Source organism: Melospiza melodia, chromosome 9 (genome assembly GCF_035770615.1).
Source record: "Melospiza melodia melodia isolate bMelMel2 chromosome 9, bMelMel2.pri, whole genome shotgun sequence".
In the NCBI taxonomy this organism is placed as follows: Eukaryota; Metazoa; Chordata; class Aves; order Passeriformes; family Passerellidae; genus Melospiza; species Melospiza melodia.
In genome coordinates, this window is record NC_086202.1 from 7,006,337 (window position 1) to 7,027,051 (window position 20,715).

The window sequence follows — 20,715 nt, forward strand, 5'->3', positions numbered from 1 at the left end:
GCCTCTTTGGGATAATGCTGGGAGTCTTTTCCCATGTTGCTCATCTTCTTTCCTGGCACGCTCTGCCTCCGTAATTAGATCTCAGTGGTTTATTTGTGACATCCCAGTCTGATGCCATAGGACTGGAGAAAGTGCTAGCTAGTGAAAAAGGAGGAGGATTAGAGGAGCTCACTTCCCAAGGCACTAAGTGGATGGTGTTATCATGAAGCCCTTAACACAATGAACTGATTAGTTTAAACACTGGAAGTTTCACAAGGCACTTAATTTCCAGCCACTGTTTTTGTCTTGCCTTGATTCAGCCTCACAACACTTTCTCATGCAGCCTGCACAGTGCTTAACTTGCAATCATGCCTTTCTTATTGTTGCTAATTATAATAAGTATCTTGGAAAATAGGAAAATGTTGATGTTAATTCTCAGCTTCTCTTGTTCTGGCTGAATGATGTTGTCCTCTAGAGCCTTGTTTCCTAATGAACCCCATTGTTTTTACAGAGCTGTTTCATGGGATTCAACTTCTAAATTTTATCTCTCATGCTTACAAATGGGGCTGTAGTGGTAAAACAGGTTTAAAAGGTCTTTCCTGCCGACCAGAAGAATGGATCCTTGCACTTGTCTGGTCTGCAGCATTGCTTCAGCAGTGATTAAAGCAGTGCAGTTGGTGGAGGTGACAAAGTGGGAGAGGAGAGTGGGACCCAAGGCTGTGGAGGTCATGGGTGAAGCTGTTCCTGCAGCTTCTGCATGTGCCCCATGCCACAGCAGAAATGGAACCTGGTTGGAGAAGAGTACCATTTGCCTGTGACTCTGAATTGGAGTTCTGGGGTTGTGGAGGGAAATCCCACCTTGTTGTGGGTTCCTTTTTCCTAAGGAAAGCCTTTTAGTCTCTGTGCCTTGTTTTTCCAACTGTGTGATGAGGCTGGCTCTTTTTATCTTTTCTTTTATGTGTTTATCTGTTTATTTTATTTATGCTACATTTTTGTATCTGGAAATGCTTTATTAATTGAGAATGCAGTTCCTCCAGCCCTGCAGCAGTAGTGAATCAGGTTTTAAATTACTACAAAATATATCAAGGCAGGTAAAAAGTAGAATTCATCCAATCAGTTCTTTAATAAATTTTATAACTCAAAAGAACAGGTGCACTCCATGTAAGGCATGTTCCTTGTGTTATAAATCAGTGGTCAGGCTATTTTTTTTCCCCCATTAAAAATATATCTGATCTATCTTTCTGAAAAACCAAAAGAAAGAACTTTACCTGTTGCTCTCAATAACTTGCAAGGATAGGAATAGGAAACAGGTACCTTGTCAAACATGGTGGATTTCCTGACATTGTACTTCTTTTGAGGTCACTGTGGTGTGAAAAATAAAGAACACACTGGTGTTCTGTCTGGCTGTGGAGAACCGCAGCTAAATGCTGATGCTTCTAATTACAGCAGCATTCAGAGATGGGACATTTTCATCTAGGCCTACCTTAAAAAGACTGACTACATGGAATATTTTATTATAGTGCTGTCTTTAATGTCATATATGTTACAATAGTAAAAAGAAATAAAAGGGCATTGGTTTTTTTTTTTCCTGTGTGTTGTGGCATGTGAGACTGGGTTTTAATAGCAGCATCTTTTAATCTGTAGCAATGGTGGCGCAGCATGTGGAGTGAGTGAAAACAGTTCTCTGAAGTGCTCAGGCTGCTGTAGTGAGCTGCAGTCCAGACCTCAGTATTTGCTGGTGGTGAATTACTCCAGCAGTTGGCAGCTGATGCTGTTCAGGGAATCAGGAATGTGTTGTGGTCAGCTGTGGCTCTCTCCTGGTGACACCTCTCTGGCCATAAAAACAGAGCTGGTGGCCAGGGTGAGAATTCACCTGCATCTGGATGGTGAAATTATTTATGCTCCACTACATGGGACTTTGAAGTGCTTTGAAGTTTGCTGTCCATGATGCATCTTGGCAAATGAGCAGCAATGAATTGGCACCAGCACACAGACCTGTGCTACTGGAGGGAGTGAGGTCTGGGAGTTCTCTTGTCAAAAAATGAAATCCTAGTCCTCAGGCATATGAGCAAAGTTGAATTTTAGAGCAGTTCTTTTCATAGTGTTCTTTGCTTCTTCCAGGTGTATAAATGCAGCAATATCTTGCAAATTGATTTAAGAAATTTTTTTGTGCTCAAATAATTTTTGTAATCCCATGATGACTTTTCCACTTTTGTGTTCTTGGGGAAACTGCTCTCTGCTTCCTTCATGTTCCATAAGTGATGGCTGCTAGGGAGGGTTATGGGAGCAAGAAAATTCCTTAGCAGGCTGCAGTCAGGACACTGCTCTGTTCTAAGCTCTGCTATAAGCTGTCCTGGGCAAAAGCAAATTGGTGTGTCTGTCCCACTGCCAGAATGATCTCTAAATTGTTGAATATTGAGACATTGTTTAGATCTGCCCTGCTCAGGTCTGTTAACTTGTGAATCCCTGGTGTTTATTGCAGTAGTGCTTGGGCAGCAGTGGGCAGGAACACGGAGTGAGGCAGACAGAAAGCAGAAAGTGAAAAACACAGCAAATTCCCAAATGCCTGCAATTAATAATTTTAACAAATGCATCACTGTTTCTTCATGTTGGCTGCCTGCTGTTTCCACTCCTCTTTCTCTGCATGCTCAATATTTTTCTCCCATCTGTCCCTTGGCCGTAATGATGGGACAGATGCACTGCCTAAGTCTTGCTCTTGGAGCTTGGATTAAAACAACCTCATTGCTCCATTCCTCCCCAGCAGTATTTATGTGCTCATGTTTCTTTATCATCTCCCCCTGTCCCATTTTCTCTGTGCTGTGTATAGATGTATAGATATATATGTAATATGCTCTCTTTCATGTTTAAAGTAGAAATACTGTATACACGAGGTATGAAATATTGATTGCTACATACACATATATATATATATTTATATGTAAATATATATGTGTGTATATATTTGTGTCTACATATAAAATATGTGTTGGATGCCTTGTACCTTTCACTGTAAAAGATTCTCTGTATGGTCTTTTTATGATGTGAAGCAACACTCTTCATTGTAACTGGCCCTTCAAACTCTGTAAGAAAAGCTTTTAAACTCAAAACCTCAGCAGTTTCTTCATGAGGTTCTGTTAGGATCAGCTGTGCTTTGAACTGTTAAAAACTGTCATTTCAGTTGCATGTTTTCCTCAGGAGATACTTTGGGTATGTTAAAATCATAGCTAGGGGAAAAAGGAGCAGGAATAGCATCTGCTGTGCATGGAGGGTCTGAGCACACAGCTCGAGCCCATCCGCTGCAGGTCACTGCCTTCCTCTCCTGGCTGCAGTGTGAAAAGTTCATAGTACAGGCTGCTGGAGGAGGGGAGGAAGCAAATGTTATTGTTAATGGTTTACTCTTTGCTTTTAGCAGGACCAGCCTTGGGAGTTTGTACTAAAATTCCCCCTAGAACAGACGATTTGGCAATTAATACAGTCTTCTCCCCACCACCACCTCCAGTTTGGAAATACCAGTGCATTCCATGTGTGTGCAACTCAGGTTTTGTCACCTCTGCAAATGCTTTAGGTTGTAGCCTTTGCATTTTAATATCTTTAGCAACAAACTATTTTTTCCCTAAAATACAGTTTTGTCTTCAGTGCTTAGGTTAGCCTGAGACTAAGAATGTCTGTGCTGCTGACATGCCCAGTACAAGGAGCAGATTGAGCACTCTTGAGTTCATCCACATTGCTAGATAGTGAAAAAAACCCCCACTTGCTGCTCAGATTCAGAGCTCTCACACAACATGGTAATGGATTTAATACAAGTAAAAACTGAAGCAGGGTAGTCAGGAGCTATTTATTCTCCAAGCCCTTACTGGATAGAGCAGGAAGTGCTGCCCTTAGAGCTGCAGCAGGAGCCAGATTTGGCTTTTAGCAAAACTCCAAAGGCACAGACAGTTTGTGTGCAGACACCATACATTTGTGGAATTCTTGAGCAGATCAGACAAATCTGTTTGTCAGGGACCTGAGTATTGATTCATATCTGGAATGTTGCTCTTTCCAGTGCAACAAACCAAAACTTCCTGTGTGGAAAAGCCCAGCTGGAGATAAGTGATGTTGAAGTGAGCTGGCATGAACCCAGCCCTGCCTGTGCCTGCAGCATCCAGATGGGTCACAGGAGGGACTGGGTTTGTCCTAAGGCACATCTTCATCCCCAGTACAGCTCCAGGGCTGCTTCTGCCAGCATGCTCACATGCAAGTGATGTGATGGCAGGAGAGTCTGTGCTTAATTGATGCTCTTTTTATACATTTCAGGGTTACTCTGGCTGATGTCAATCTGTTTTCCAAAGTTTGAAAGTTTGGTTGCAAACATTCTTTTTGATACAATGTTTTTTTTTTCAATACATGCTGCTACAGAGCTGGCAAGGTTTAAAATTGTGCAGTATTTGTTCAATATTTTCCTTCCCACACAGTTCTGCTAATTTTGGATCATGCTGTTTGGTCCAGTGGAGGTAACTGAAGCAGAAAGGTTTGCCCAACAGCAATAAAGGCTGTAAAGTGACCATAATCCCAGTCATGGTGTGCTTGTAAAATAATGAGCAACCATGATTTAAGAGTTTAACTCTTAACTAATTTTAGAACTTATTTGTTGTTGTTTTGCCTTTTTTTTTTTTTTTCTGTTACCAACAGTGAGGTAAATGCTTTCTTCAGAATCTGTTTATGTTACTTATTAGGATGGAGAGGGTAAAGTGAGTCAGTATATAAGGACAGTTTTGTGTCTCAAGTCTTAGCCTGGTACTGCTTTTTAAACCAACTTTACTTTGAGTTTCTGGCTGCAGTTGTCAACGAGGCAGCAATTCCCACAGCCCACAGTGTAGCTGTATGAAAGGAGCCAAATTCCAGTCCAGGTCTGCAGACTTTCCATGTCCTTTCCAGTCCTTTTGGGGATGCTCTAGAGACACCACAGTGTGTGTGCGTGTGTGTGTGTGTGTGTGTGTATTAGTTGAAGGCTGGAAGACTGACTGTGGAAGCAGGAAAATGTTCATAATGTTCATTTTGTTTTATTTGTTTGCTCAGGCACTTAACTGAAAAGTAATAGCAAGTAACCCAAAAGTTGGCCGAAAGAATTGAAAGTTGTCTTATTTTTTAGGCAGAAGTACTGGGAAAAAGAAGTTAAAACTGAGTTTTGTGAATTGTTCTTTGAATAATTTTCTTTAAGCCCAGTTTTGAGAGTGATGTAGTTACATAAGAACTTGTGGCTTTTTGAAAATACCTGTGTCTGAAGGCTGAAAATCCAGTAAGAAAATAGAAAGAATGGCAAACACTGATTTTATAATGTGGTATTATTTTTAGGTTTGTTCTCATTACATTTTAGGGAACCTGCCCTGTTGTATTTTGTCTCCTTGAATATACTGAGCATTTTGAAGATGGTATAAAAGCAAATGTACTTTAAAGCATTTTGGAATAGAAAATGTTGGTTGTAAGACAGAAGATGCATTACTGGCAAAGTGTATTGTATATTCCTATACAGTTAAACAGTGCAGGAACCTCATTTTGGCAGGGACTGTGAATATCTGGGACATAAAGACATACTTAAAATATTGTTGTGGCGAGGAGAGGCAAAAGGAGGCTGAAAGGAGGCTGGGGCCCAAGTTAATTAGAATTGAGTTCAGATTTTAGGCCAATTATTGCAGGTTTCAAACCGATTTCCTTCGTTTCTCCACCTGTCATGTACACAAGTGCTCGGTTAGCCACTTAGCATGGTAAGTGCATGCAACCCTCCCTGTTACAGCCCGTGCAGTTGTGCTGTGCAGTGTGGGCAGGACAATTCCCAGTGCAGCAGCTCCTGGCTGGGGCGAGCTCTGCAGGGCGAGCCAGCGGAGCCCAGGGGCTGGGGACAGCCTTGTGCTGACAGGGGCTGCAGGGTTCCCCTCCCCACTTCTCTGATCCCTTCTCTCTCACAGGCAGGAATGGCTTCTCCTGAAAACCCCGAGCAGTTGATCATTGCCCTGGAGCCCGAGGCTGCCTCTATCTACTGCCGAAAGCTGCGCCTGCACCAGATGATAGACCTGAGTAGTAGGGCACCTGTCAATGGCTACAGCCCGAGTGACACTATTGGAACTGGATTTACACAGGGTACTTGTGTTCATTCACTTTGCAGATTCTCATTGCTTTGTCCCCCAGGGCTGCTTTCTCACCTTTTCTTGTTGTTCCCTTGAAATGTTTCAGGCTGGCATCAGTTTGTTTTAAAAACTATTTTTGCTGCTTACCATAGTTAGACTTGTTTATATGTTGACCCAGCAGACAGAATGATTTGGGTTGGAAAGAAACTCAAAAATCATCTAGTTCCAACTCTCTTCCACTAGACCAGGTTGCTCCAATCTGGCCTTGGATATTTCCAGGGATGGGGCAGCTGCAGCTTCTCTGGGCACCCCTCACCACCCTCACAGGGAACAATTTCTTCTTAATACACACTTGAAGTTTAGCATGCAGGTAGCTTGTCTTGTCTTTATTTGGATGTTGTGGGAGTCTTTTAGTATTTTCACAACAGTATTTTTCTGCCTTAATTTAAGTTAGTACTTCATGTTGGATCATTTTTTTTTATTTAATTTGTTGGAAGCAGTTATGTGTTTGATTATCTGCATTATTGAGGCAGTGCTAAATAACAGGATCTGCAATGAAACAATTAGTCTGAGGTGTTCCCAAGTATTGAAAGATGCTTTTTGATGTCATCTTTATGAAATACTATTAATGACTTTCAATACTCAATGGAACACATGGCATTGGAATGTAGCAGTGAATTTATATGCATGTTGAAGAGCAGCTGGATAATGCACTTCTGATTTATTGAGGTGGGTTCTGTTGCTGCTGTCACTGTTTGAAGGGGAGGGACAGATTGGAGCACTGTAAGTCACTTGACAGAAGATCCTTCATCAGCAGAGTTTTTTGAGCTTGGCAGCCTACTGAAACTGGAGGCAAAAAGAAGAAACAAGAAAGGAAAATGGCCTGCAGCAGTAAGATCTGATAGCTGCTTAATGTGCATATTTCCCTATATCTCTGTGAATTGTAACAGTAGCCCTGATACTGATGGTAGTGTGTCAGTCTATCCTAGAAGGAGTTTCTCAGAAGAGTCTGTGTTTTAGCACATTTGCTAGGTCAAAACAGTAGAGACAAGTGGGAGGTTAAGCTAGTAGAGCTATTCCTGCACTTACCAGAACATTTTTTTTTTTAGTTAGGCAGAGTGACTACATCATTCTCTCCAATCCATGGCTCTCCCAGCCAGCACTTGTCAGATGTGTTCAGTGTTTGGAGGCCCACGCAAAGTACAGGACACAATCTGTTTTCAGGATTCTGTCCCTTCAGGGCCCCTTGGCTTCTGTCCCCCTCATTTGTGCCCTGAAATGTTCCAGTTCCATGTGATGTTACATGAACTCACTTTCAGACAACACAGGGATTTGCTTCTGGGAAAATAATAAAGGAGTTTATCTGGTTAAGGTTTTGAAGCTGGGCAGAATCTGGCAGATCATGGATTTCTGCTAATGGGCTTTTTCTTGGGTGGGGGTACCACTCTCATTCTTGACTTTGTATGGTAAAAAGCTATTGGGGATGAGAAAGGTTTAATGTCAAAATTAATGAAAACAAAGTTTGGAGTGAATTAATTTGGGGTTGGAATTAAAATTTCATAAAGGCATGGCAAGCACCCAAGACAAGCTGAGAACAGATTAAGGAGAAAAACCCTTTAAACATAAACAGAGAGAAGCACTCCAAGGACCATATTATTGCTGTGAAGTCAAAACAGAAATTTTAGTGTTCATAGTAGCAAGGATAAGCTTGCTTCAGTTGTAGTCAAAGACTGGCTCTCGTGTTCACTTCTAGCCCAGAGAGGGGAATGAAAGGATTGCCATTGATTTCTGTGAGCTTGACAGGCCCTCACTTGGACCTAGTTCTTGTTCTGCCATGCAATTCTTCATCTGAGCTCTCCCTGTACTGCCCAGTCCCTGAACTGAGGCTGGGGAAGCTTCTCTGCATCGTGGAGTCTTCTTGGGGAGGGTGCAGGAGCAAGTGGAGCTGATGCTCTATTTTCTGATGACAGGCACTACAGAAATAGGAAGCAAAGTGCATTCTGTGATTTGCATGCTGGTATTTTCAGAAAGAATTTCTACTTATGACAGGCTGCCTCTCTTGTAGTGTTTTATGAAGTGCCTTTGAAGGTGAGTGATGATAACACAAGGAATGTAGGGTTTTTTTGATCGTTCAGTTATGGAGGTTGATTTAGAGGCATAAATAGCAGAGGTTCTCACTACCCTGCTTTCTCCTGACAGACTGTTCTGCATCTTTTAAATGTCTAAGCAGCAGTTAAGTCTTGTAAGTTAATGGGTTGTTGCAATAAGTAATAAATATTATTGCAAGATTGCACTTAGTTGATGTATATTTGATGTATATTTTCAATACTCTGAGGGTCAGCCCTGGTGATCACTGTGTCCTTAAGACTAATTCTAATTCTTACTTGTCCTTAAGATTAATTCTGACTAATCTGAGCAGCAGTGCTTCTGGCTGCTTGTTTTGGGGTAGACTGACATCCTGAGAGGCTGGGGAGGCGTATTTGCCGGAGCACTGAAAATGAGCAGTGGCTTTTGGAAATGTGGGAATGTTCTCCCATCCCGGGTAGTGGGGGCCTTGTCTGGGCGTGGGCTGGGGCTGCCACCTGCTGGTTGTGGAGGCTGCCGTGAGCACAGCTGGCTGCTGTGAGCACAGCTGGCTGCCAGCCCCCCGCCCTGCTGCCAGCACACGCTTTGCAAGCCAGAGTGCATTGAAAAACTGCAAGTCAGACCTGTTTATAGCTGTCTTATTATTAGATTGTCACTATATATAATTAGTTTGCTTTATTTCTATTAGGTAATTTATATAGATTAAAAGACAAATAAGTATATGTAACAATATCAAGGAAGATCAGGGTAGCTGTAAACCATTTTTCCTTCTTTCCAGGAATGGCATTCTAATGTTCCTGGTCCCAATGCAATAATTTTTGGACATTTGTTAAGAAGGGATACATACAGATCTGTCAGCCTGCTTGCACTTGTTTTCTGCAGTTTTTAATTTTATTTCTTCATGCTTTTTTATACTCAATAACTTTTTTTCTATCAATCACTAGGGAAGGAGCACGTGCGCCGGAACCGGCAGAGCCGAACCTTCATGGTGGAAAATGTCATAGGAGAGATCTGGTCTGAGCTGGAGGAAGGTACTGTCCTTTCTTCAGCAAACTTTGCTCTCACTGGTTTTGTGTTACAGGCAAATATTGTGTTTCCCATAAAGGTGCTGTGCACTGCATTGTTCTCACGGTGGTTATAAAGGGGAAAAGGAAAAAATTCACAAGTTCACGCGCTGTTCTTAGTTACAAGTGCTGAATTGCAATTCTGTATGCTCTAGCATACAGAAGATTTTTTAATGTGATAGTGGAAATATTATTCCATGCAACTGGAATATTTTCCTCAGAACAGGCTTTGTAAATATGGTATAATATTTGGTAGTCCACTAGGATGTACACCAGCAGCATGAGCAGTCCCACTTTTCAGCTGTGTTACATTAACAGCTTTTGACATCTGACTTTGATGTTTGTTATCAATCATTGTGTTGTAAATACTAGCAAAGATCAGGTCTTCAGCATGGCCATTGCTGGCTGTCTGTAGGCCCTTATCTCCCTTATCTGGTGCCCTCAGGAGCTCTCACTCAGTGAGCTGCTGTGCTCACAGTGGTGTAAATGGGCCTGGCCTGTCCCCTTGGCATTGCAGGTGATCGGTACATCGTGGTTGACAGCGGAGGAGGCACAGTGGACATGACTGTCCATCAGATCAGGCTTCCTGAAGGACATCTGAAGGAGCTCTACAAAGCAACAGGTATTCATAGAATTTAGAAAATTACTAGGTTGGAAGAGACCTTAAGATTGAGTCCAACCCATGCCCTAACACCTCATGGAATGTCACTTCCACTGCTTGCTTTATGTAATTAGATGGTGTATTACATATTTATGTAATGTTTTGGCTTGTCAGTGAAGGAAATGTGTGCTTTATTGCATCTTACTGACAGTTCTTCCTGAAATGAGACCAGCACTCAAAAATGGTGTAACCCAGCTGCTGGTTGGCTGAATCACTCATTTATAGTGGTAATGTTAGAGTGGCTATGATGATACAGGAGTAACAGTGAGGCAAAGGTAAGATCTTGTTGTGTATTAGACCAACTGTTACATTTAGCAGAGATCCTCTCTTTGTGAACCTTCTCCTACGACAGTCCTGAGAGTGTTGTTCTGATGTGTGTGTGTGGCCAGCTCGAAATATCATAGGAATATTAAAGCGTATCCCAAATATTAAAGCTGTGTTTTGTCTGTGCTACAGGTGGCCCATACGGTTCTCTGGGTGTGGACTATGAGTTTGAGAAGCTGCTGTGTAAAATCTTTGGGGAAGATTTCATTGAGCAGTTTAAGATCAAGCGCCCCGCGGCCTGGGTGGATCTGATGATCGCGTTCGAGTCCCGCAAGCGGGCGGCAGCTCCCGACAGGACCAACCCCCTGAACATCACCCTGCCCTTCTCCTTCATTGACTACTACAAGAAGTTCCGAGGGCACAGTGTGGAACATGCCTTGAGGAAAAGCAAGTGAGTAGAGAAGCACATGGATGCAGAATTAACTACTGGTAGCAAAGACAAATAATTGAAATACCCTAATTACATTAGGAGTGACAGAGAATAAGTGTAGAAGTGTAGCGCAAGGATGAGAAAATGGGGTTGCATCCGGTGCAGTTTCCAGAATGAAAAGTTCTCATCAATTTCTAGCAAAAGCTTTTCTGTACAAGACTTGCACTTTTCAGGTATTACTTTCTATGACTTGTTAGGTCACCACTGCATCACTTTCTTTGACTGTATATTGTGGGTCTCTTGCATGTTAATTAGGAATGTCAGATCAAACACAGAATTTGTTGCCTAGAACCTTAATATTTAGCAGCCTGGATCCTGGAAAAAATCCAAGGTTGTGAGATGTATAAACATGTTTATGGCTTGAGGGAAGTTATTAACAGTATCAGATCACTGGAGAAAACATACATACACTACTGCATAAAGCTCTGTAAGGGGAAGCATTCAGCTTTTGAGGTGATGGCAGGCTTTTGCTTCTTATCTTGCTTCTTTAACAAGTTTGATAATTTACTTGATACGCAGGGAGACATAATCCCCTCCAGAGATCTTAATTAATGATTTTCAGTATCAAGAAGTCACTCCAAGTGACAAGATCGTGGGCTGCTGTAGAAAAGAAAGTGAGCAAAAAGTAGAAGTGGGCATTTTGCATCTCTTGAAGTTACATATTACGGAAAACCTGGAGTTTAATGAGAATGAGCAAGAGAACCTGTGAATCTGGAACAGAATGCTTGGGACCTGAGAGAGGAAGATCTGGTATTTAGTACCTGTACCCTAATTTTTTAAACTAGCCAGTGTTGAATGTAGTATGCAGGCTGGAACTCCTGCATATCTTTCAGAAGTTATTGGTGAATGTACTGGAAGCTTGAATGACTTGGAATCCAGCTAAAAGTTGCTTTATAAATGAGACTGAGGTTCTGTAATCATTAAAAATTTCTGGAAATCCTCCTCCTCACGAGGCTATCTCCTTTTTAATAGTAGTCTTAATGGTGAATCTTAGAGGAAATGATAAACGCTCCCTTTAAATGAAATGAAATCAATTGGATAAGAGGATAGAAAGAGTGTAAAGGTTAACATATAATGTGCATGAATATAAGGGAGATTACTGAGCTATACAGATGTGTATCAGTGGTAGAATAGCATAATGCCAGTGTTCACTTAATAAATGTTATGCCTCATTAAAAATGCAATTCTCTCTTCTGCCTCCTGAGGCTTCCCAAGTTGCTTGTTTTCCTTGTGTGTTTCCAGTGGCTTTGGCCTGCCACTGCTATAATCTAAATGTTGCCCTTCTGGGGATGAATCAGTGCTGTTTCAGATGAGCGAGCACTGCATTGACTGCCAGCTGTTTCAGAGAGCAGTTGAGCATTGCTAATGCTGCAGAAGGCAATCAGGCAAAGAAAACAACAATTAGACAAGCCAAAATAATAATTCTCCCTTCAAGTTTTACATAACTGCAGTTGGTATGGGGCTAGGGTGAGGTGGAGCACTTTGTTCCAAGGAAAATGCACGCAGATTCTGTAAACTCATTGATTTGTTTAATGCTTGTTGTTTCACAGCTCAGCTGCAATGCTTTAATGTTCTTTCTCTTGTTCCTTTGCAGTGTGGACTTTGTGAAGTGGTCCTCCCAGGGAATGCTGAGGATGAGCCCAGATGCAATGAATGCTCTTTTCAAACCTACGATTGACCAGATTGTTCAGCACCTGAGTACGTATCTGTGTGGGGTTCCACTTCCTGGCTGAGCACAAACTGAAGCTTTACTCACCCATTTCTACCCAGCAACAACTCCTGGTATTCACTAGTTGTTGACAAGGAATTCAGTTCTGAAACTTGCAGTTCTCTACAGACCAACTAGGAAAATAATAAAAGTAAGGGATGTGTCCTGAGCACATACTCCTGCCTAGCTCTAATGGTAGTTACTGAGTGTGATTCAGTTCTGTTACTGTCTAAGTTCCAATTACTCTATGCTTCCAGGGCTGCAGGCATTCAGAGGGCTGACATCCACTGGGAAACCCAGATTCTGCCTTTCTTTTTTCTGGTTCAGGCAACAACCAAATTATGCCAGAGTTGTATCTCATTTCTGAGTATTCCAGCTATTAAGAACTCCAATTCATTCCCCCCTAGTGGAAGGTCACATTTGTTCATGACCATCACTGACATCTCTAAAGCACAAATAGTAAATGATGCATCATGGTAAAAGTACTTCCAGGCATGGCTTAAGCAGCAATGAATTTATTTGTCCAGTAATGGAAAGTGACATGTGTTTATTGGGAAAGTTACTATTTAAGGTCTTCCTACCTGAAGATGAAATTAGTATCAAGTAGAGTATAATGCTTGTGGTAAGAAAAGTGTGCTTTTACATGTTTTAAAGCACTATTTGGAAGAAATGTCCAGCTTTGCTCATCGTGTGTGAGGGATTATTAGCTAAATTTCAGAACTTAATAAGACAACAAGTATAGAGCAGCTTATATGTGAGCAGGGAGGGAGACACCTGGGACTGCAATAGTTGTGACAGATAACTCACTTGTTTGAACTAAAAGTGAGTCTACAACTGCATTGCATGTATTTCTTGAAAGTAGATGTGGGCTTAAGCTAAGAAGGAAAATCTGTAAAAATGTAAAGAGGGATTTTTTTGCAGATGGTATTTATTGTGGTTCTGCTGGGGTCAAAAATAATAAGTGAATTTGGAATGGAGTGATTTATCTGGAATGTAATAAAGGGTTGGTTTTAAAGGCCAACTTCATAAATGTTGTTTGGTTTGAGGTGAGTGAATTCATAGTGAAATACACTAGAGATAACAGAAGTGAGACTGGTGCTGAGGGGGTGGCTGCGTGGGCACGGATGTGGCAGTTTCGGATCATGTGCATGGAACACTCAGACATTGCCATTTTCACTTGCATTGCCTTGTCAAAGTGGATTTTATTGAATGCTCTCTGTTTCTGCTCAGGTGAGGTGTTCGATAAGCCAGAGGTGACCAACGTGAAGTTCCTCTTCCTGGTGGGCGGCTTCGCCGAGTCCCCCTTGCTGCAGCAAGCCGTGCAGAGCGCGTTTGGCTCCAGGTGCCGGGTGATCATTCCCCAGGATGTGGGGCTGACCATCCTCAAGGGAGCTGTTCTCTTTGGCCTCGACCCTGCGGTCATCAAGGTGCGGCGCTCCCCGCTGACCTACGGCGTGGGGGTGCTCAACCGCTTCGTGGAGGGCAAGCACCCCCCGGAGAAGCTGCTGGTCAAGGACGGCACGCGCTGGTGCACCGACGTCTTCGACAAGTTCATCTCAGCCGACCAGTCTGTAGCCCTGGGAGAGACTGTGACCCGCAGCTACACGCCTGCCAAGCCTTCCCAGTTAGTGATAGTGATCAACATCTACAGCTCGGAGCAGGACAACGTCAGCTTCATCACCGAGCCCGGCGTGAAGAAGTGCGGCACGCTGCGCTTGGATCTCACGGGGACTGACGCCTCCGTGCCCAACCGGCGCGAGATCAAAACGCTGATGCAGTTTGGGGACACTGAAATCAAAGCCATGGCTGTTGATGTTGCCACCTCTAAAAGTGTCAAAGTCGGTATTGATTTCTTAAATTACTGATGGCCCTTTCCCCCGCCACAGCCTGTTTGTGAGACTGATCTTCCACTGTTCCGTTTTCTGACTTCTGTCTGTCATGTCATCACCGTGAATTTCAGCAGGCTACATGAGAACAGCTAAGGTGGGGTGTGTTGTGTTTGTGTCCTTTGGTGACCAAGGACTGCATTTTGAAAGACCCTTAAAAAGTTCTAGGAGCAAAAGTTCCAGAGGTAGTAAAAGTTACCGAGTTACTCACGCATGCTTAAAGATCTACCTTTATAAAATAAACACTGATTATTGTTGGGTCCTGAAGGTTAGTTAAAAAAATACCAAGTTGTAATCTCTTTGCCTTGTTCTTCTTCCTCTTCCTCCTGAGAAAAACTCACTAACCCACGTGGCTGTTGTAGGGGGTGTATCTGTGTGGGATATCTGTTTAAACAGCACCATCCTCTGGCAATGGGAACAAATTAGTAGTTTTATTGTATTCTTTGGATTTTGCCCGGTGCTTTCAGAATTTAAAGTGCTGAAAATTAATGACTCAAAGAAATAGGATCTCAATTACTTAAATCCTGTGTAAAGAAAATACCCAGAAATTCTTAAAATTATATTTAGGAAATACATATGTGTTTTGGGGGCCTAATATTGATTGTTCCACATTGAAAACAAGGCCTTTGTTGTCAGAGCTCTCAGAACAAGCTGTCAAATTAATTAGCTAGTATTACCCTCATTATACTTTGGAAAATAATATTAAGAACAAACCTATTTCTCTTTTGGGTCTTCTGAGCTTATTTTTATTAGTCTTCATCTGAAACCACAGAATCACAGAGTAGTTAAGCTTGAGGGGGACATCCATTGACTGTCTGATAAAACCTCTCTTTCTAAGCAGTATCAGTCAGAAGAAGTTTCTTTTTCCAATTTTATGGTCTCCAAAATGAAGATCCCTAAACTCCAGGTAACTTATTTGACAACCCTCACTGCAAAGGTTTTCTTTCTTACGCTTAAAAGGAATTTATTGCGTTTAAATTTGTGCGTGTTGCCTCTTTCTTGCTCCTTCACTGGAGACCTCTGAGAAGTCTGGCTCCGTCCTCTTTCCTGTCTGCTCTCAGGCATTCCTAGCATCCCCTGAGCCTCCTTGAGTCCAGCAGCCCCAGCTCTCACAGCCTCTCCTCACATGAAAGCTCCCCCAGTCCCTTCTCCCCTTCACGGCCCTGTGCTGCTCTCAGAGCTGTGTCTGTGTCTCTCCTGTCCTGGGAAGCCCAGAGCTGTTCCTGGCACTCAGACATCGTCTCAGCAGGGCTGAATCAGGGAAGGATCCCTTTCCTGACCTGCTGGCAGTGCAGTTCCCAGTGCTGGCACTCTCTGTGGCAGGGGCACAGTGTTGGCTCACGCTCAGCCTGGCTCAGTGTCTGCCTGCCACGATGCCAGGGTGGGTTGTGCTGCCAGGCTGCTCCCAGACAGCTCCTCCTGCTGCATGGGCTCCTTGCTGCCCACCTTCAGCACTCTGCCCTTGCCTTTGCTGAGCCTCATGAGCTTCCTGTCTGCACATTTCTCAACATCCCTCTGACCCATCTGCTTCATCAAGCACTTCCCCAGGTGATTGCATTTCTTTTCCTTTTTCATTCCTGTGTTAAGATTTGGAAGCACAGCTAGATGGTGGCTGTCCAGAAACATTTAAACAATTCTCAAGAGACAAAACATTCAGATCTAAAATACCGTAATACATTTTTTTGTAGCAGACATTTTAATTCAGTAAAACATATTGCTGGGTTGAGTTGAATGGCCAATGAAGTGGAAGGCAGAAACCAATAGAATGAAACTATAAATAGCATTAAATAAAGCATTCCTTACCTGGCAGTGAGCACTTGATGCAGGAGAAATGCACTGATGGCCATGGTAGCATCTTGTTTTCCAAATACTAACTTAGTGGAAATGTTTCCTTAAACACTGCTCACCTGGCAAACTTCTTTTGCAACTAGAATAGTTTTTATTTTGCAAAAAGCTACAGGAAGAAAACTTCTGAAACTTACATTCTGCATCCGCCATGAACTGACAACTTCAGATTCAAATCCTAATTCCACTCCAAATTAGCAGAGTGGTACCAACCTGTAGAATCACCCTAAAATGCTGACACTTCCCAGTGCATTTATACAGAGCTGCCTGATTACCTGCTGGAATTCATTACATTTTCAAAATGTTGCAGTGTTAATTATTAATCTAAACCTTCCTTTTTAAAAAGTTGAGCATGAGTTAAATCCATTACTGACACTTTTGGGAGATTAAAGCTTTAACAGTTATTTCACTAATTTATGTTCTAATCCTGCACTTAAAACTTTCTGTGTTTATCCTGGAGTTTTGCCACAGAAGAGAGCTGGACAACTGATGCACTGCATTTTGTCATTGAGTTTTCTGTGTCTCCTGCAGAATTCCCTGATTTAATGGGAAATGTGTTCTGCATTCAGCTTTAAAATAAATAAATAAAGGACTATGGAGAATGCTAGTCACAGTATCCTGCTGGATACTTTCTATAATTACAAAGTGTGCTTGCTAGCAGTCGATTTCCTGCTGCCTGCTAAATGCTTTAAAAGCTAAATACTGGGATTTTTTTTGTGTGTGCTGCTTTCCATGGTTTACAAACAAGAGAAACTTTAAGATGAGTTATGAACAATATAATTTTATGTATATACAATATTTAAATATTGTACAGACTCTTTCTTTCTACAGTGCTATTTTCTTGTATAAAAATGCACTTTGCCTCTGTTGATTTCATTCAGCTGTTAATTTTAAATAACACAGTTTCTCAATCAGCTTCTGTAATTATAGGCTTTTAAAGATGGTAAGATATGAAATGTAAAAGGCCGATCTTATAATAATAGGAAAGAAATGTTGGTGTGTCAGAGAATACAACATTCTTCCTGCAATGCAAGTCATACCAGCTAAGCACATCACACAAATGCAATAGTCTGTTGCTGGGGTTTTCATTTCTTTGTTTCAGATGGTGACCATTCCATCTCCAGCAATTCTTCATAATAATGGATGAATCCTCCTGTAAAACCAAAAATCAGATTGTAAAATCTGGGTATACAGCTTCTTCACTAGGTTTTGGGTTTTTAATAAGGGTATTCTCTAGTTTAAAAAACAACAACAACAACAAATGAAAAACTACCTCCCAAAGCCAGGCAACACACTTGTATTGTAGCTGCAGGTAAGGCACAGTCTCTGTCTACCACTTCCACCTGCCAAAATCCAAAATTATTACAGAAAAATAGGCTTTGCTGTCTTTGCATGCTATGTTAAGCTGAATCTGTCCAGTTCTGCACAGATTTGTTTTCAGTGGCCTTAACACAGGATTTGGTTTAATGAATGGCTGTCACCCCTGTCCCCCAGTGAAGAGGAGGTGATCTGCAGGGTCAGGTGGCCCGTGGGCTTTGTGCTGTTTCCAGCCTGTCTGCAGGGAAGGCCACAGGTGGATTCTGCAGCTCTTCTGAAGCACAGCTCCCTGCCCAGCAGATTCTCTGCCCTTTCTGGTTCACCTTTTGTAAGATCCCTTCTGGATCCAAGCAGGGGCTCATTGCTGAAATCCCTGTAAAACGTGGTTTACATATTTTTGCACTTCCTCCTTCAGTCTGGTGAGAACACTATCAAGCTTATGTTTGCAGAGCACTGAACTACTGAACAAACTCCCAGCTGTCCTTGTTGCCCTCTTTCAGAATGGAAAATTAGCTTGTCTCTCTAAGGAATTAGAATTGTTAAGTAGAATATTATGCTGTGGTCTGTAGACAATAACCCAATTAAACAACTTTACATTTTAAGAGGCATGTGGATGCCCATTTCGATAAAGTATGTTAGGTTGTAAAATTTATATGAAATTTACTAGGAAATGAGGCATTTTTAGAATTGTAATTGTGACACTTTTGCAGGACCTTCCCCTGCAGAGCATTTTTTTGGTAGGGGTTTCAGATGACATTGTGCAATTTAGTGTTGGAAAGACAACAAGGCCAGCTATCCATAGGGAAAGCAGAAGGTCTTGGCAGGAGTTTTGCTCTAAGCAATTTGCAAGTTTGGGTCCAAGTTACTGAACTCTAGGCTGAAGTTTAGCAGCTAATTGTGATGGAATGGTTAATTGTGCTAGAATATGATAAATGTGCAGTGGTGGTTAGGACAGTTTTCAGTGGTATGAGTATACCAGTATTCATATACAGGAGTTTTAATGCATTATTATGAGAAGGCTAATTATATATTGCAGAGATTTAATAGCCAAGATAAGCTGCATATTTATGATATGAAGTGGCTTAAGCGGATGAATAGTATAAAAGTTGTTGGGCATAATGTCACAGTACTCACCTGCTTGAAATAGTCTTAAACTATATTATAAAACCAACCATTGTGGTCTTGTTCACCTCTGTGCAAGATAAATTCAGATTTCACTGATACTTGGAGCTGTTCACAACTTGTCTGGATTGTATCTTGAGTGTTCTTGTGTCTTCAATCATGTCAAATAAAATACCTTAAAACTAATTTCTCTTTTTTGGGTGCTACTGTTCTTATGAAAATGGCTATAAAAAGAAACCTAATTTATTATGAAAGTGAGGCAGGCCAAGTGGTTATGCTTGAATTTGGGTGCTCCTTCATGTGTGTGACTGAGCAGAAGTGACACCGGCCATCTGTATGGCTTTAGTTCACCTGTGTGCCCAGGGTGGAACTTCACTGCTGCTCATGGCTCAGCTTCCAGCAAAACTGGTGTTTTGCTCTCTGGGTAAGGTGTTTGTTGGAGTTCAGGCAGAAAGACTTTGGGCACTACCAAAAGCAGATCAGGCGTTTTCTGTAATGATGCTGTCAGCCAGAAAATTAAATACAAAATCTGATATATCAAAAGAGGTGTAATCTCTTAGGTCTTGTATTTTTAAAAGCTGTTTTATTGTTAAAAATTCATTATCAGGCCAATAAGCTGGCCAATATCCAGGTACATTTGCATGAGAATGTGTGTATTTATAGATCTAGGGTTCAGTAAGGTCCAGCTGCCCTGCAAAAACCCTTGCACAGCAGTTTGTGCAGTATTACATTTTCTGCTAACAGCTGTAGCCCGTGTCCCTCTGAAATTCAGCAGTGTTGGCACAGGCTCTGGAGGTGATTCAGTGGCACAGGTGACCTTGGTCCATGATGCTGCAAAGATGCAGAGGGTGAACTGAGAGGCTTCAGCAGCCACTACACCCAACTTCCACCTATTTGCTGCAATGAAGGTGTTTTACAAGTGCTTTATGACTATAATTATAAACACCATCCTAATAGGCTAGGTACTGTATTTAACTTGTAATGAACTTGATTTCAGCTAAACATTCAATTAATGTTACTAGTACAATGGGAAATATAATTACAGTCTTCAGAGACACATTAAGAACCAAATTTTGCTTTCGTTGTTCTACCACAGTGCTGAAGATTCCAGTGGAGTTTCATGTGTGTGCATGCAGAATTTGGTCCTTACTCTGGACTTTTCCAGATCTTAGGGCTTTCTCATAGGAGTGTGTTTAGATTTAAAGCTACAGCCTCATCTTGATAGAAGGGATTTTGTGTAAGTTGTTGGTTCTACAAAATCACCTAAGTCCTTACTGAAATTTGCAGATTTTGTATTCATGTGAATAGTTATGGAATAAAACAAATTGTAAAAGGGCCTCCCTGACAGCACTGTCCAGCTCTCTGGCTTAGGGACAATGGGTTCAGAATTCCTTTACTCAGTGCAAGAACTGCTTGGTTTTCAAGAGATGCAGCCTGGATAAATTAGTGGGAAGTGCAGATGCTTTGTGTGACTGGAATTCAGGCCTGGTTGTTGCCAGTCTTGTACTTCATTTTCTTTTTAAGGAATAAATTCTATTTTATTAGTTCTCATTCATGCCTTGCTGTGTTCTAACAGTCAAAAGCAATTTTGTGGTGGAATCAATGCAGAGTCACAATAAGGTATTGTGCTTTTTTCCTTCAAGTTAGAGACTTGAATGTGAGTATTTAAAAAAAGGAAGAAGTTTCCACCACAGACTGTGCACAGATGCAAAGATCAATTTCTTACAGCAAAAACTGTCTTATATGGCCATCATTATGCCATATATTGAGTCAGTTAAGTGCAAATATTTTTCTGTAAATGTTCTGTATTGTCTTTAGTTAATGTACAATTGATTAGGTCAAATGGCTATGATTTTAAAGTAGTACCTGTTGTCTAATTTTTCAGGGATTGTAATGCTAGGGAAAGGTTTACTGGATGCCATATCCCAGGAGCTCTGCCCAGAGCAGCAGTTACTGGATGAGGCCATGGTGTTCATTACCATGCAATGGCAAAAAAATTAAGAAGTTGGTAGATTGCAGCCACTATGACCCTTGTATCAGTGTCCACAGGTGAGCTGACACAGACATGGAGAAATGAAAATAAATCTCAGCTTGCTCTGAGAGTGTTGTGAGTGCAGCAGAGCCAAGACACCAAAGGAGGACGATGCCAGACGGAGTGTGAGGATATGGGAATAAATCACATGGACTCCATTT

General features: G+C 41.8%; 1 protein-coding gene across 1 annotated transcript in view; it reads left to right on the forward strand.

The window, feature by feature from the left end:
• The window catches only part of HSPA12A (heat shock protein family A (Hsp70) member 12A), a 52,635-nt gene extending 33,927 nt beyond the window's left edge, over positions 1–18,708 (forward strand). The window contains exons 8-13 of the mRNA XM_063163135.1: positions 5,922–6,093; positions 9,110–9,196; positions 9,747–9,851; positions 10,347–10,605; positions 12,239–12,342; positions 13,583–18,708. Coding sequence (XP_063019205.1) covers positions 5,922–6,093; positions 9,110–9,196; positions 9,747–9,851; positions 10,347–10,605; positions 12,239–12,342; positions 13,583–14,217 — 1,362 coding nt within the window. The 3' untranslated portion in view covers positions 14,218–18,708. The remainder of the gene's footprint in view (positions 1–5,921; positions 6,094–9,109; positions 9,197–9,746; positions 9,852–10,346; positions 10,606–12,238; positions 12,343–13,582) is intronic.
• The last annotated feature ends 2,007 nt before the right edge of the window (positions 18,709–20,715 follow it).